The 16,680-nt window shown below is 34.6% G+C and overlaps 2 protein-coding genes across 2 annotated transcripts; both read left to right on the top strand.

The window, feature by feature from the left end:
- The first annotated feature begins 1,783 nt into the window (after positions 1 to 1,783).
- LOC107947757 (probable disease resistance protein At1g61300) lies at positions 1,784 to 5,267 on the top strand. Its single transcript, XM_016882286.2, has 2 exons — positions 1,784 to 2,156; positions 2,300 to 5,267. Exon 2 carries the CDS (start codon positions 2,319 to 2,321, stop codon positions 5,265 to 5,267), a length of 2,949 nt encoding a protein of 982 aa, XP_016737775.1. The 5' UTR covers positions 1,784 to 2,156; positions 2,300 to 2,318.
- A 28-nt stretch (positions 5,268 to 5,295) lies between these two features.
- Positions 5,296 to 7,326, top strand: LOC107948209 (multiple organellar RNA editing factor 9, chloroplastic). Its single transcript, XM_016882673.2, has 5 exons — positions 5,296 to 5,743; positions 6,416 to 6,513; positions 6,605 to 6,670; positions 6,776 to 6,952; positions 7,161 to 7,326. The coding sequence occupies exons 1-4, from the start codon at positions 5,403 to 5,405 to the stop codon at positions 6,946 to 6,948; spliced, it is 678 nt and encodes a 225-aa protein (XP_016738162.1). The 5' UTR covers positions 5,296 to 5,402; the 3' UTR covers positions 6,949 to 6,952; positions 7,161 to 7,326.
- Positions 7,327 to 16,680: the final 9,354 nt, after the last annotated feature.

The following is a 16,680-nucleotide window of genomic DNA, read 5'->3' as shown; positions in this document are numbered from 1 at the left end:
GAAAAGCAAAGAAAATAAGCTAAGGAAATGGAGAGGATATTGAATGAAAAAGATGATAATTTTTCATTAATTAAAACATTGGCAAACTGCCATGACATATATCAAACATGAGATGATCATTACAAGTCAAAATGCTACCTAAACATTTACCTAACACCACTTAAAACATTGAAAATTGCTAAACTAGCTTGCACAAGTTGCTTTGCTGAATTTTCAGTCAATCAACATCTAAAATACATTAAAATATTTACCAAGTTCTAAAAGAACTAAGTTACAAACTATGAACTTAAGGTAACCAAAATGAGTTGACATCGGACAACATCAGTAAGTTTCTGCTTCTGTCTATTGGTCTCAAGCTGCATGGCCACCTTTTCTGTTTCAAGATGCATATTTCACACGGTAATAATACAACAGTTTGATCTCTTTTCTTTACAGCTGCATACATGGCTCGGGCTACTTCTTGACACTTTAGCTTCTTCACATGCTGCATGCAGGCCAACTTAAACAGTTTGCTATGTCTCGGCGAGTTACCAGATTCAATCAAATCCCTTTCAATGAAAAAAAGCAGGTTTTTTTTAGGACGACACAATGGACCTCGAGTTCCCAACATCACTTTTTATTCAATGTTTGGTATGTCTTGTGTTCTCAACAGGTTTTTTTTTTTATAGTTTTGCGCATAAAAAGCTAAGAGTGTTATTCTTGTCTTGAAGGGGCTGCCCAAGTCCACTTTTATTGGTATTTGAATTTGACAATTAAATTTATTTTAATAATTAAACTTAAAAAATATATAAAAAATTAATGATGTGACATAATTTTAATATCACATCATCATCTATAAAAAAAAAAAGTAGATTTACAGAGGTGATATAATCTTTAAGTGTCGCACCACTCAACTTTGATATTTTTTTCAAGTCTAGAAATTAAAATGGATTTAATTGTCAAGTTTATGTACCAAAGTGTTAAAAAATGTACATGTACCAAAGTGAATCTAATCACCAAGTTCAGAGACAAAATTACATTAACTCCATTTTTTACAAGAAATTATAATATAAATAGTGAAATAAATTACAGATATGATAAATTTAGACCCGTTGGATATATCGCTTAAAATTAATTATATAAACCACAAATTTAAGCTAAAGTTATTCATGGATCGAACCACAATCCAGGTTCAAAAAAACCTCAAGCCTAGATCCGTTTTGGGCCAACTTGGGCGATAAGCCTGTTTAATTGTTCAAAATCTTTAAAATATATATATTAATATTTTCATATATTTACAATTAAATTTAATTTTTAAAATATTTTTAAATTATTTAAATCAAATTTGAACCGTGTGAAACAAGAAAATCTTTATCCAAATTCAACCTAAGTTGAGCTCAACAAACTACCTAACCCTTAGACAACTCTCTCTCTCTCTATATATATATTTATATATATATGTTTTGCCAGATGTTTTTATATTTTTTTAGTATTTGGAATTCATTTTTCTTCTACTTAAAACAAGAAAAAGCAAAATGTAATAAGGAGTAGAGGTATTAATGGGCTGGTCAAGCTCAGACTTTAAATATTCAAGTTTGAGCTTAATATATATTTTAAACAGGTTTAACATTTTATTCAAGTCTACTTTTTGGATTTAATATTTTTATTCAAACTCTCTCAAATTTCGAATCAACTTTAGACTTGGACGGATAAGCCGAGGCAAGAACAGTTGTATTAAAAACCATAATAGAAGCTATGGGCAAAATTCTAAGTTATCCTTCGAAATGTGTAGAAGAAAAACTTCTCTGTCCATTACTTGTGTTGTTGAAGCCTAAGATCCTGTTATTATGTGCTGTCAAAAACCATAACATTCAAATCTATCAAATATTAGTTGACTTTTAAAGTATGATATATTTGTTTATTGTTTAGATTCCTGAACTACTTATTTTATCTTATGTAGATGCCATATCATATGAAAAAATAAATAATATACAAGCTGGAAGGTGCCTTGAACTTACTCTCTAGTTTCGTTTACTTTGAAACAACAACATCATTGACTTTGATCTCTTTCATGGTTGTTTTCATTCATAATAATCATTTTCAGATTTGCCTTCATTAAATCCCAGGTTCAACCAAGTTCTTCAGAAATATCAGAGCTTACTGCAATAATCCGCCAGGTAAAAACTATCTAAAACTCTGTATATATATGATAGTTTCATGTCATCTTTTATCCTCAGTCATGGCATAGTTTCATATCATTCTGAATGATCATGAAAGTTTGTATCTTTTGATTCAACAAATTATATTGTTTACATTACAGGCAGTGTTTAATTCTATACATGGAGCTAATAGGAACAGCAATTGGATTCTTGAAGTGTATAGGGGTTCCTACATGCAGATACTTGGATAATTACCGAACACTTGAAGAAAAAATGAATGATCTAAGATTGAGATTGGATGACTTGAATGTTCGAAAGCAAGATATAGAATCGGAAAACGAATCGGAGATCCGTGGCGGGAAAATGGTCAAGAAAGAAGTAGAGAAATGGCTAGACAATGTAGAGAAAACGAATGCCGAAATCGAGAAGATCGAGCAGAAGCTGGTCGTTGTTTCTTGCTTCTCACATGCTCGATTAGGCAAACTTGTTCGGAAGAAGATCGAAGAAGTGAAGGAAATTCATCAACAAGGCTGTTTTTTGGATGGTGTGGCGGTTGATAGGCCACCAGCCAAAGGGGTGACATTGTTAACATCAGATTTAGAAGGTGAAACTGATGTAAACAATCAAATATGGAAGCTCTTGATGGATGATGATAAAGTTGGGATGATTGGAGTTTGCGGGATGGGCGGTATCGGGAAAACTACGGTCATGAAGCATATCAACAATCAATTGTTGAAGGAAGATCAATTTCATAAAGTCATTTGGGTTACTGTATCGAAAGAAATGAATGTTTCCAAAGTACAAGAAGACATTGCTCGTTGTCTCAAGCATTCTCTTCCGGAAGACGAACTCGAACGGGCAACAACATTGAACCATGCTTTGGAAAGAACAAGTTATGTGTTGATCTTAGATGATGTTTGGGAATGGTTTTCTTTATCGAAAATCAGAATCCCTGATCCTGATGAGCAGAGGAAGGTTAAAGTAGTGCTTACTAGCAGATCAAAAGAAGTGTGCAAATCTATGGGGTGCAAGGTGGTCCAGGTGAAACCTCTTTCAAAACAAGAGTCCATGAATTTATTCTTAAACCATGTCGAGCTTGAGCATAGTGTTGTACAAGATCCAGAGTTGAAAAAAATTGTGAACTCCATTGTAGAGAAATGTGGAGGTTTACCACTTGCCATTGTTACAATAGCTGGTAGCATGAAAGGGGTATATGATATCCATGAGTGGAGGAATGCACTAAATGAGTTATGTCAACAAGTGAAAAGTGTGAAACAATGGGATAATGAAGTTTTCGAGTGCTTGATGTTTAGTTATAACCGTTTGGCCGATTCAAAAATCCAGAATTGTTTCGTATATTGCTCGTTGTATCTCGAAGATTTTCCTATTAAAAGAAGGGAGCTGATCGAGAAATGGAACGATGAGGGGTTCATTAATGGAAATTCTAGGCAGGCAATGTATGACAGAGGCCATAGTATTCTAAACAAGCTCGAAAACAATAGCCTGTTGGAGCGGACTCGAAGTTTAGGCTATGAGTTAAGTGTTAAGATGCACGACGTCATAAGGGACATGGCATTGTCGATCAAAGACCATTCTCGATTCTATGTGAAAGCTGGCTTGCAGTTGAAGGAACTACCGGATGAACACGAATGGACGACAGGGACTTTTGACAAGGTTTCCTTGATGAATAATTCAATAGTAGAAATCCCTTTTCACATTTCACCTAAATGTCATAATCTATCAACCTTGTTATTGCAACAACGTGATCTGGAATTCGGAAGGGTTCTAGAAACCGGTTTCAAAACGATACCGGGAACTTTCTTTGAGCACATGAATGGACTAAAGGTTCTTGATCTTTCCTATACCAACATCACGAATCTGCCCGATTCCATTTCTAACCTGGGAAATCTTAATTCCCTGGTACTCCGATGTTGTTACAAGTTAAGACATCTGCCTTCTTTAGCAGGGCTTAAAGCACTGAAAAAGTTGGATCTTTATAACACAACCATTGATAAGGTCCCTCCTCAAATGGAAACGTTAGAAAATCTAACGTATCTTGCTCTACAAGCAGAGGGTTTAAAGGAGCTACCGACCGGAACTCTACCGATGTTTTCTCGTCTCCAATACTTGGCAACAATGCTACAGCTAAAAGGAGAAGAAGTAGGCAAATTAAGCAAGCTTGAATTTCTTTCATGCATATTTCTTGACATGGAAGAGTTCAAGAAATATAACTCTACGACCGGAACCAAATGGGCCCAAAGCTATATTTGCTCCGTGGGATCGTCTTTGTCTAGAAATGGTTCGTTATTTGGGGTGGAAGGCATGTTTGAGAAACCTGAGGAGCATAACACTTTATACTTTGTTAATTGTGATCTAGAAGAAGCAGACTTTGCAATGCTTCCAACGGACCTCGATTATTTTCATGTTGAGAAGTGTGATGATCTCAAATGCTTAAGCGACGGAACGTCTTTGTTCCATGAAGTAACAGTTTGTCACATTTGGGAGTGTCAAGGGATCGAGTGCGTGATCGATTTGTCGTCATCGCCTTCCTACTCATTCAAGAACATCGAGAGGCTAGTTCTTGGAAAACTATGCAACTTGATTGAACTTGTAAGAGTAGGACCAACAGTTGAATCTCCATCTCCTGTCATCTTTTCTCGTCTTACAATGATTAGCTTGGAAAAATGTTCAAGGATGAAGAAGTTGTTTTCGGTTGAAATGTTGCAAGGCCTCCAAAACTTGGAGGATTTGAGGGTTGAAGGTTGCCATGAAATGGAAAAAATCATAGACGACAATGGAACAAGAAAAGGTTCCGACACTACATCACTTGTTCTCCCAAAACTAAGGGAACTGTCCTTATACAGCTTACCAAGTCTGGAAACTATTTGTGGTAATGGTGTGATGATTCCCACAAATTTTCTTCGATATCTTCGAATAACAGAATGTCCTGAACTAAAAAGGATCCCTTTGTTACTTCCCCAGCTTGAAAATGGGGAACCTGCAATTCCTCCATTTTTGAAACGAATCTGTGTAAAGCCAAGAGAATGGTGGGAGTCCATTGAATGGGATGATCCTAATGCTATGAATGTCGACCTTTCAACCTTTGTTTCTCATGTTGAATATTTCTAGAATCAATTTTGGACTTTTAGCCCAACTCAGAACTCAAAATTTTCATTTCTAAGCCCAATCACAAATGCTTAAAATATCGAAACATCCTCAGAAAATATCACAATCTAATCTCTTCTTCTCCTTCTGATACTTCCAATGGCGACTTTGTTAAACCCTTCTTCTCTTCTTCTACCTTCAAAACCCTTTCTTCCAACTAATTTCCAGTTCACTGCACACCCTGTTATCCGAGAGAACTCACTGATTCATCACCTTCCTTCATCGTCGACTAGTCATCGTCGTGTTATCAAAGCTGCAGCACTTGACAGTGACTATTCATCTAAGAGAAGCAGCAGCAATGACACCAGGGAAACGATAATGTTACCTGGTTGTGATTATAACCATTGGCTCATTGTTATGGAATTCCCTAAAGACCCTGCTCCTACAAGAGAACAAATGATTGAGACTTATCTCAACACTCTTGCTACTGTCCTTGGCAGGTGAGACTTTTTTTCTTCCTGGTTTCATGTTTTAAGTTGAAAAAACTGAAAAATATGGAATTTTTGTTGGCTGTGAAGTAATTAAGAGTTCTTCTTTGGGTTTTATGTTTTATTTCCTGGGTTTGTTTTTTCTTGTTGGGAAATCTCTTTCTTGTTGGGACATCTCAAATTTGATGAGATTTTTTGTGGGTTTTAAGAGTTCTGTTTTCCCTTTATGTATCTGTTTGTTTCCCAAGAAATGTTTAAATAATGGGGTAGCTAGTTTGTTTCCATTGGTTTTTTATTGAAACATAGAAAGGGAATTCCTTTGTTAATTGTATTAAGGTGAGGGGTTTATTATTATAATAATATATCTTATTGTTTTAGCTTGAAGATTATGAACAAAGATGGAGCCTTGAATTGAATGAAAGAAATAAGATTGAACAATGCATTACTCATAAATGTTCTGAATCATCATAATTAGTAGTTGCCACTGAAGTTAAAAAGCGTAATGAAGAGGAAAATAATTTGCAATTCATCTTGTTATAATGAGTTTCAGACAACATTATAGCAGTTCCTCCTTAGAAATTAAGGCTACATAGGACAGAAGCTTCGTCTTAGGACTGTATGTATATCTAGCAACTGTATTGAAGAAATCTCTTATATGATCTCTTTTTTTTCTCTTTATTACAGCATGGAAGAAGCAAAGAAGAACATGTATGCTTTTAGCACTACAACGTATACAGGTTTCCAGTGTACTGTATCAGAAGAAACCTCCGAAAAGTTCAAGGGTAATATCTTATGCATATTCAGACATGGTCCATGAACCCTCCAAATACGTGGAACATAAGTTTAACATCAAGTTGTTTGTTTTGGATGTAGGATTGCCTGGAGTACTTTGGGTGCTGCCTGATTCCTACATAGATGTCAAAAATAAAGATTATGGAGGTTGGTTGGTCTAGTTAACTTCAGTCATGCAAAGAAAGTTTTGATTTCACGAGACAGCTAGATTATGGCCATGTAATATAATGTGGTTTTTGTGTAATTTTTTAGGTGATAAATATATCAATGGGGAAATTATACCCTGCAAATACCCTACTTATCAACCAAAGCAAAGAAAAGAATCAAAATCTGTAAACAAAAGATATGAGAGACGAAAAGATGGTCCTCCTGCTGGACAGTTCAGACCAAAGCAATCAGCAAGTCAATCGGAATCATCATCTTGACAAGGTACTTTGGACTCTTCATTTTTCGTAAAATATTCGTGTCCAAACATGAATATACTCATATTAGACATATATTCGCATTTCACACTTACATTCGAATCCGTAAAACATTCTTCTATGCTCCTCTTAGTAATATTGGGTCTTAAAGTCTCATTTTCATCATCAAGCTTTCTTTTTCTTTTGTTGACGGTTCATGAATGGTTGCTGGACAGGGCAAAGCAGATATCAATGTCATTATGCATGTATTGGGAACTCATTGTTGGAGGGTTACTAAATATTTGTTGTATAAACTCTTGTCTGTTTAGGACTTTGTAGTAGTTTTATTGTCACAGAAATATATTAGTGTTATTTATAAAAAAAACATTGTTACAAGTTCAATATGTTGTTTTCATTACCTTTGATCTCAAATCAGATTTATCGATGTTGTTAAAGGAGTTAGCCTAGGCATTGCGGCTTTCAAGACATATGTTGTTTTGGTTTTAATTACTCAAATTTTAAAATTTTATATTTTAGTGAAATTTAATATTTTGATCACTCATATCATTAATGGAGTTTTGATGTGGCATTTTTCATTGGTATAATAACAAATTTAGTCATCTCATATTTACAGTTTCTATCAATTTAGTCCTAATTCTTAAAAATCTGAAAAATTTAACTCTTAACTTTACACATTATATCAATTTAGTCTTGATTAAAAATTCAAATTTTAAATTTTAAAAAAAAATTTAAAAAATTTATTTAAACTTTCATTTTTCAATAAAAATACATACAAAATTATAAATATATATATTTCTCATTTTCGAACATGACATTGTTTATTAGTAGAGCTAATTGCTCTCATACTTGGCGGTCTCCTATTAAAGTTTGGAATTCATTTATGGATAACATACGTTGGAGTATTGGAGATGGGCGAACTGTTAATTTTCTTACTGATAATTGGATTCTATGTCTGGGGTCGTTGTGTAACTATGTTAAAAATTCCCCGGTTGATTTGTTAGAGCTTAAAGTTGCAGATTTAGTCGGATGGTTGGTGGAATTGGAATTCATTGAGATAGTATTTTGATAAGAAGATCTTAAAGTATATAGAAGCATATCCTCTACCAAATGATGAACTTGGCAAAGATAGATGTGTTTGGAAGAATAGTGCGACTGGTAGATTTTCTGTTCGAGATGCATGTTAGGGTTTTGTTCAGTTGGAAAACTCTACTAATATAGATAATTGGTGTCAAGATGCTCAGAATAAAGAAAGAATGACTTGTGTATTATTCAAGAGAACAAGTTACATAGCAAAACAGGAGTGGGGAGCCTGTTGATTAGATGAACCGCATGAGAAAAAGCATCAGACCAGTATTCTAAAGGCATAGAAGCCTTAGCCAACAGAGTCAATCCTATTTCAACTATATGATGATGTCGTCGCTTAACAACCCTATTTTGTTCTGAAGTGTGGGGACACATGACTCGGTGTTGAATACCAAGCCGAGCAAGTTCAGTCGATAGAGAACGAAATTCACCCCCTCCATCGGTCTGTAGCATTTTGATTTGCTAACAACAGACTAACTAACTCTTAACTAACACTCCTTAACTTCTTTGTTACTAACATACATCATAACATGCCCCTATCAATCTCTTCCTTCTGGTGCACTCTCTTCTCCTTTGGAAATAACTCGAAGCTTGTTTCTGAATTTGTCAAATAAGCCAACTGACAGAGGCTTAGTCAATATATCTATAATTTGATTTTGGCCAGATATATGACCAACTTGAAAAGAACCATCTATAACCCTTTCTCTGACAAAGAACAAATCCAACTCCACATGTTTAAACTTGGAATGCATCACAGGGTTGTTGGCTATAGCAACGGCAGCTGAGCTATCACACCAGAGCAACGCTTTGTAAGTAACTGGAATACCAAGTTCAGATTGTAACGACTTAATCCACACTATTTCAGCAGTGACCTGAGCCAAGCTCCTATACTCTGCCTCTGCTGTGGAATGAGACATGACTGACTGTTTTCTACTACTCCAAGAAATCGGATTTCCTCCTAGGAAGACACAGAAACCTGAAGTCGACCTGCAATCATCAGTATCTGAGGCCCAACTTGCATCAGAATAACCTTCAAGAAGTAACCTCGAGGTTCGAGTAAAATGTAAACCAAAATCCAACGTTTCTCGTAGGTATCTCAGAATCCTTTTGACAGCTCTGTAATAAGTGTCCAAAGGCCTATGCATAAACTTACAAGCCTTGTTGAATGAAAAGGCAATATCAGGTCTTGTTATGACCACATATTGCAAGGCACCGACAACGCTTCTGAACAGATGCTTGTCTTCAACAGGAGTCCCAACATGAGCAGACATTTTGCATGAAGTCACCATTGGAGTGGGAGAGGAGTTTGACTTTTCCATGGAGGCACGCTGTAGTAAGTCGAGAACATACTTTCTTTGACTTAAGAAGACACCATGTTGAGTGCGAGTAACCTCAATACCAAGGAAATAGCTAAGTTGTACCAAATCTTTCAAGGAAAAGTTATCATCGAGAGCTTTGACAAAACGATCAATTTCACCTGAGTCAGTATTGTTGAAACATTTTCAAATATTTATAGTGTTCCAATAACTATAAATGAATAGGTGTAATTAATCAAAAGATTATATTATTTGATTTTTTAAAAAAGAATTATAACTATTTAAATAATTTTATTTGAATAGTTATAATTAAATGAATAATTTTAAATACATTATTATTCAGAAAGACACCTATTGATGAAAGATGACTCTATGAAGAGATATGAAAATTCCTATAAATAGGAATGAGATTTCATTTGGAAATCATACCATCAAATTCTAAGATTCTTTCTTTCCTTCCTTCGTTTTCTAATATTATTAGATTATTCTATAAAGTATTACTGCAGAAATCCTTTATAGAAATTGAGTTTCTTGTCATATATTGCTCAGTGTGTAGTGGACTATTCTCATTAGTGCAAAACGTAAATAGCCATTGGCTTCATTGTATCCTCGAGGTTAATTTGCTTGAAACTCGTTTGCACACCGAAGATATGTGGGGGTGAATATAACCTTAAAGATAATGGCTTAATACACGCTTTGGAGCCTTATCCTATTTCTTATTCTATTCGAGTTCCATTCGTGTGTTCGAGATTTTCCTCACTGAATTGAACACTAAGGGAGTTGGCTTCTAATTTTGTCAAACTTGATCGGTTTAATGGTGGCAATTTTCGACGATGGCAAAAAAAGATGTACTTCCTATTATCAACTTTGAGGATTTCTTATGTTTTGGATACTCCAAGACCTGACGAGACTGAAAACGAATCTGTTGCTGCAACCCGAGAAAGACAAAAATGGGACAATGCTGATTACATGTGCATGAGCCACATATTAAATGGTTTATCTGATGGTTTGTTCGACACCTACAAAAACGAGGTCACCGTTAAAGAATTATAGGACTAATTGGAGACAAGATACATGACCGAGGATGTTACAAGTAAGAAATTTCTTGTCAGTCGTTTCAATAATTATCAAATGGTTGATGGTCGTTCTGTTATGGAACAATTTCGTGATATTGAAAAGATGCTAAATCAATTCAAGCAATATGGTATGAAAATGGATGAAATGATTGTTATATCTTCCATAATAGACAAACTTCCTCCATCGTGGAAAGACTTTAAAAGAAGTCTAAAACATAAGAAAGAGGAAATATCTCTTGAGGCTTTGGCAAATCATCTTCATATTGAAGAAGAATATCAAAAGCAAGATCAGAATCTAAATTCTGAAAATGCCAAAGTGCATGTTATGGAGGAAGTACAGACTACTAAATCATTCAAGAGAAAGTTCAAACAGACTGATAGAGCACCTAAGTTCAAAAAGAAACAAAATGGCTCATGCTATCATTGTGGTAAGTCGGGACATTTCAAGAATGAATGTCGATTTTTAAAGAAGAAATCATCTTCTAAGGCTGATAATAACGAAAAGTTCATTGCAATGATATCTGAAATTAATATGGCTCAAGATAATAATACATGGTGGATTGATACCAGAACAACCAAACATGTGTGCAAAGACAAACGCATGTTCACAAAGTTCGCACAATGTGAAAATGACAATGTTTTGTACATGGGAAATTCTTCCACCGCAGCAATCAAAGGCAAAGGGTCTATTGAACTACAATTCACTTCTGGAAAGGTTTTAACCTTAAATGATGTACATTATAAACCAGAAGTTAGAAAGAATTTAGTGTCTGGAAGTCCGTTAAATAAGTTTGCTTTCAAACGTGTTTTTGAGGCAGATAAGTTTATTTTGTCTAAGGGATGAATTTTTGTAGGGAAAGGGTATATGTATGAGAGTATGTTCAAACTAAATATTATTAATAAGAATAAAAATACTATTTCTGCTTATATGGTTGAGTCTTTTTGTTTATGGCGTTATAGATTAGGTCATTTGAATTATAGGAAATTGAATGACATATATAAGTTTGATTTAATTCCTGTTTTTAATAATAATATTGGAAAATACAATATATATATATGTTGACTAAAATTACAAGAAACCATTTCCCTAAGGTTAAAAGAAATACAAAATTGCTTGATTTGATACATAGTGATTTATGTAACATGCATAACACTCCTACATTAGGTGGAAAGAAATATTTTGTTACTTTTATTGATGATTGTTCTAGATATTGTTATGTATATTTATTGCATTCAAAAGATGAAGCACTTGATAAATTTAAAGTTTATAAATCTGAAGTTGAACTTCAATGTGAATCATTTATCAAGTGCTTAAGATCGGATAGAGGTGGAGAATACTATAATCCAAGTTATTATGAATTCACTGGGATTATCCATCAAGTTTCATCCCCCTACACACAACAACAAAATGGTGTAGCTGAAAGGAAAAATAGAGTCTTGACTGAAATGGTAAATTCAATGTTATCATATTAAGGTCTTGGACAAGGTTTTTAGGGAGAAGCTGTTCTAACAGGTTGCCATATATTGAATAGAGTTCCTAATAAGGAAACTAAAAAAAACCCTATGAACAATGGAAGAAAAGAAAACCAAACCTCAATTATTTGAAGGTTTGGGGTTGTAGAGCTATTGTCAAAGTTTCAACACCTAAACATAAAAAGTTAGGTGAAAGAGGAATTGAATGCATATTTATAGGATATGTACATAATAGCAAGGCATATAGGTTCATGGTAATTGAAACAAATGATTCAATTTCAATTAATACTGTTATTGAATCAAAAGATGCTATTTTTGATGAAGATAGATTTAATTCTATATCAAGACAATTACAGCCACAACAATTGATTCATTCTTCAAATGAGAATGAGATTCCATTGGAACAAATTGATAATAATGATGAATCTTGTCAAGAATTAAGAAGAAGTAAGAGGATTAAAAAGGTCAAAAATTTTGGACCAGATTTTATTATATTTCTTGTAGAAAGAAAAGGTGAAAGTATATGCAATAAGATACCTTATTGTTACAATACGGAATCTGATTCTATGACATTTGAAGAGGCAATGAAATCTCAAGACTCTGCTTTTTGGAAAGAAACAATAAATGATGAGATAGATTCAATAATGGGAGATCAAACTTGGACCTTAGTTGATCTTCTGCCGGGTTTCAAACCAATAGGTTGTAAATGGATCTTCAAAAAGAAAATGAAGGTCGATGGAACCATTGATAAGTTTAAAGCAAGGTTGGTAGCCAAACGTTTTACATAAAAATAAGGTATTGATTACTTTGATACCTATGCTCCAGTAGCAAGAATTGCTACAGTTAGACTCTTAATATCACTTACCTCTATATATAATTTGGTTGTTCACTAAATAGATGTTAAAACTGCATTTTTAAATGGTGAATTAGAAGAGAAAGTGTATATAGAACAACCGGAAGGATTTGTTGTTCCAGGACAAGAGCATAAAGTTTGTAAGCTTGTTAAATCTTTATATGGACTTAAACAAGCACCAAAACAATGGCATCAAAAGTTTGACAATGTTGTTTTAGCTAATGGCTATAAAATAAATGAATCCGATAAGTGTATATATAGCAAATTTAAAAATGGAAAAGGTGTCATAATTTGCTTATATGTAAATGACATGCTCATTTTTGGCACGGATTTGGAACAAATAGAAAACACAAAGAAATTATTGTCAAACAACTTTGCTATGAAGGATATGGGTGTGGCAGACGTTATTCTTGGGATTAAAATAACCCGAGATGAAAGCACTATAGCTTTATCACAATCACATTATATTGAAAAAGTGCTTAAAAAGTTTGATCTTTTAAACTGTATACTTGCATCTACACCCATGGATCCTCAAATAAAATTAGTATCTAATGCTGGTAGGAAAATTGATCAATTGAAATATGCAAGTCTAATGTCTTATATACATAATGACTTGTATAAGACCAGATATTGCATATGCTATTGGGAAATTGAGTAGGTACACAAGTAATCCAAGTAGCTTGCATTGGCAAGCTTTGAATAAAGTACTTAGGTACTTAAAGAAAACTATTAACTATGGATTGTGTTATAATGGATATCCTCCAGTTTTAGAAGGGTATTTGGATGCTAGTTGGATTACAAGTTTGGAAGATCATGCATCTACTAGTGGATGGATTTTCATTCTTGGTGGAGGAGCTATTTCTTGGGGTTCCAAGAAACAAACATGTATTACTGATTCTACCATGGTAGCAGAATTTATTGCATTAGCCGTTACATCTAAAGAAGTAGAATGGTTAAGAAATTTACTTTATGATGTACTTTTATGGCCTAAGCTAATTTCACCTATTTCTATTTGTTGTGATAGTGAGGCTACTCTAGCAAAGGCATATAGCCAAGTATATAATGGAAAGTCTAGACACATTGGATTAAGACATAGTTATGTTAGCCAATTAATTTCTGATGGAATGATCACTATTAATTATGTGAGGTCAAGTGAAAATTTGGCGGATCCTTTGACAAAAAGTCTTGCTAGAGATATAGTAAAAAGGACTTCAAAAGGGATAGGAATCAAGCCCATTAATTAGAGTCATCCATGATGGAAACTCGACTCAATGCTTGGTATAACATCAAGTCTTGAGTTCAATGAGACAAAGTACATCATTAGTATGTGACTGTTAGCACTGTAAATAAATCCATCCTAAGATTAAAGTGCTAGGTACTCGTAATGATAAGGGAAAGATGAGTAATATACTCTTAATGGACCCATAACATAAAATGTTGGAGTGTTATAATTACGGGAACACTCTTGATGGGATCTACCTATGTGAGTGAAAGTATGGCCGCTTCTAGGAGCTCAAGGGCTTGGTTCTGACAGCACTCATGAAAAGAAGACATAGACACATGGCCATAATAGTGTCCCTAGATACTATGCATTGACCGATGTTAAAATCATTATGTGAGATGTGTTCGGTTAATCAAATGAAATAATTGATTCAAAGCTTAGTCTACCATGCAATTTCGATTAACTTTAACATGCTTTCACCAAGTGAAGGTTCAATTGTAAGATACCTTTCATTTATACAAATTGATTTTCAATAATATAAAAATCTAAAATATTTTGAAAATGGGGGGAGATTGTTGGAACATTTTTTAAATATTTATAGGGTTCCAATAACTATAAATGAATATGTGTAATTAATCAAAAGATTATATTGTTTGATTTTTTGAAAAAGAATTATAACTATTTAAATAATTTATTTGAATAGTTATAATTAAATGAATAATTTTAAAAACATTATTATTCAGAAAGGCACCTATTAATGAAAGATGTCTCTATGAAGAGACATGAAAATTCCTATAAATAGGAATGAGATTTTATTTGGAAATCATACCATCAAATTCTAAAATTCTTTCTTTCCTTCCTTCGTTTTCTAATATTATTAGATTATTCTATGAAGTATTACTGCAGAAATCCTTTATAGAAATTGAGTTTCTTGTCATATATTGCTCAGTGTGTAGTGGATTATTCTCGTCAGTGCAAAACGCAAATAGTCATTGGCTTTATTATATCCTCGAGGTTAATTTGCTTGGAACTCATTTGCACACCGAAGATAGGTGGGGATGAATATAACCTTAAAGATAGTGGCTTAATACACGCCTTGGAGCATTGTCCTATTTCTTCTTCTATTTGAGTTTCGTTCGTGTGTTCGAGATTTTACTCACCGAAATTCTGTACTAACAAGTACCAGTGACTATGATATCATCAACATATACAAGCACATAGAAGAGCTGAGTGCCTGTACGTCACTAAACAGCGAGCTATCAGCTTTAGAAGCTACAAATTGAAAAGCTAACAAAAACTCCCTCAACTTGTGAAACCAAGCTCGAGGGGCTTGTTTAAGGCCATAAATCGCCTTACGCAACCTGCAAACGAGTTGTTGCCCATCATCACTGTGCTGTTCAAAACCAGGTGGCTGTGTCATGTATATTTCTTCATGCAGGTCTCCATTCAAGAAGGCGTTGTTGACGTCTACTTGTCGAAGAGACTACCCCCGAGAAATAGCAAGAGCCAAAACCACTCTAACCGTTGTTGGCTTGACAACAGGGCTAAAAGTTTCATAAAAATCGACCCCAGCCTCCTAGAGATAACCTTTAACGACTAACCGACCTTTGTATCTAGTGATCGAGCCATCTGCATGTCGCTTAATTTTAAAAATCCACTTACAGCCAACAGCCTGACAACCAGCAGGTGGAGGCACAAGATCCCACGTGCTATTTGCTAGTAAAGCACCATTCTCAACCTTTGCAGCAGTTGTCCAAGCAGAACTTTGAAAAGCCTCAGCTATAATGGAAGGCTCCTTCTCGTCTAAGGTAGAAGAAAACACTTTTGGTTTAAAAATACCACTCTTTGACCGTGTTTGCATAGGATGACAGTTTTCAGGAGAAGAAGGTCGAACACTGATAGCACCTGATACATTAGAAGAAGGTCATGACACACTAGGTTCAGGTACAGTAACATCGACAGAACTAGCTCTGGAAGAAGAAACTAAATTAGGAGAACTTAGGCCTAGAGAAGTAGGAGATGAAACTGAACCAGGAACATCTAGTCTGGAACAAGATAAACCAGAACTTGAGCTAGGCATTGTAACCACAGGCACACGAGAATCTTGATGACTGAACTTGATAGACCCAAAACCGTGTAAAGAAGAAAAACCAGTTTGAAAATGATACTCCAGCTTATCAAATAAGACATGACAAGAGATGAACACACGACTATCAGCAGCAAGACACTTATAACCTTTGTGATGAGGCCCAAAACCAAGAAAGACACATTTGCTGGAGCGAAACTGTAGCTTATATTGTTGAAAAGGTTTGAGATGAGGGAAACACACACTGCCAAAAACCTTTAACCGGGCACAGGCTAAACTTTGTACAATTTTTCGTAAGGAGAGAAATACTGCAAAACAGATGTGGGGAGCCTGTTGATTAGATGAACCGTATGAGAGAAAGTATCAAACCAGTATTCTAAAGGCATAGAAGCCTTAGCTCAACAGAATCAATCCCATTTCAACTATATGACGATGTCGTCACTCAATAACCCTATTTTGTTCTGAAGTGTGGGGACACGTGACTCGGTGTTGAATACCAAGCCGAGCAAGTTCAGTCGATAGAAAATAAAATCACCCCCTCCATCGATCTGTAGCGTTTTGATTAACTGGCCAAATTGAACTTGAACCATCTTGTAGAAATGAGAAAAACAGCGAAGAACCTCTGA

This window comes from Gossypium hirsutum, chromosome A11, assembly GCF_007990345.1.
Source record: "Gossypium hirsutum isolate 1008001.06 chromosome A11, Gossypium_hirsutum_v2.1, whole genome shotgun sequence".
NCBI lineage: Eukaryota > Viridiplantae > Streptophyta > Magnoliopsida > Malvales > Malvaceae > Gossypium > Gossypium hirsutum.
This window is presented reverse-complemented; position numbering and strand designations above follow the sequence as displayed.

Excerpts from the sequence above, each read along its gene's own strand:
- LOC107947757 (XM_016882286.2), top strand. The coding sequence starts at position 2,319 with ATGGAGCTAATAGGAACAGCAATTGGATTCTTGAAGTGTATAGGGGTT.
- LOC107948209 (XM_016882673.2), top strand. The coding sequence starts at position 5,403 with ATGGCGACTTTGTTAAACCCTTCTTCTCTTCTTCTACCTTCAAAACCC. Across the intron at positions 5,744-6,415 it reads CTTGCTACTGTCCTTGGCAG|CATGGAAGAAGCAAAGAAGA; the intron begins GTGAGACTTTTT and ends TCTTTATTACAG. Across the intron at positions 6,671-6,775 it reads CAAAAATAAAGATTATGGAG|GTGATAAATATATCAATGGG; the intron begins GTTGGTTGGTCT and ends GTAATTTTTTAG.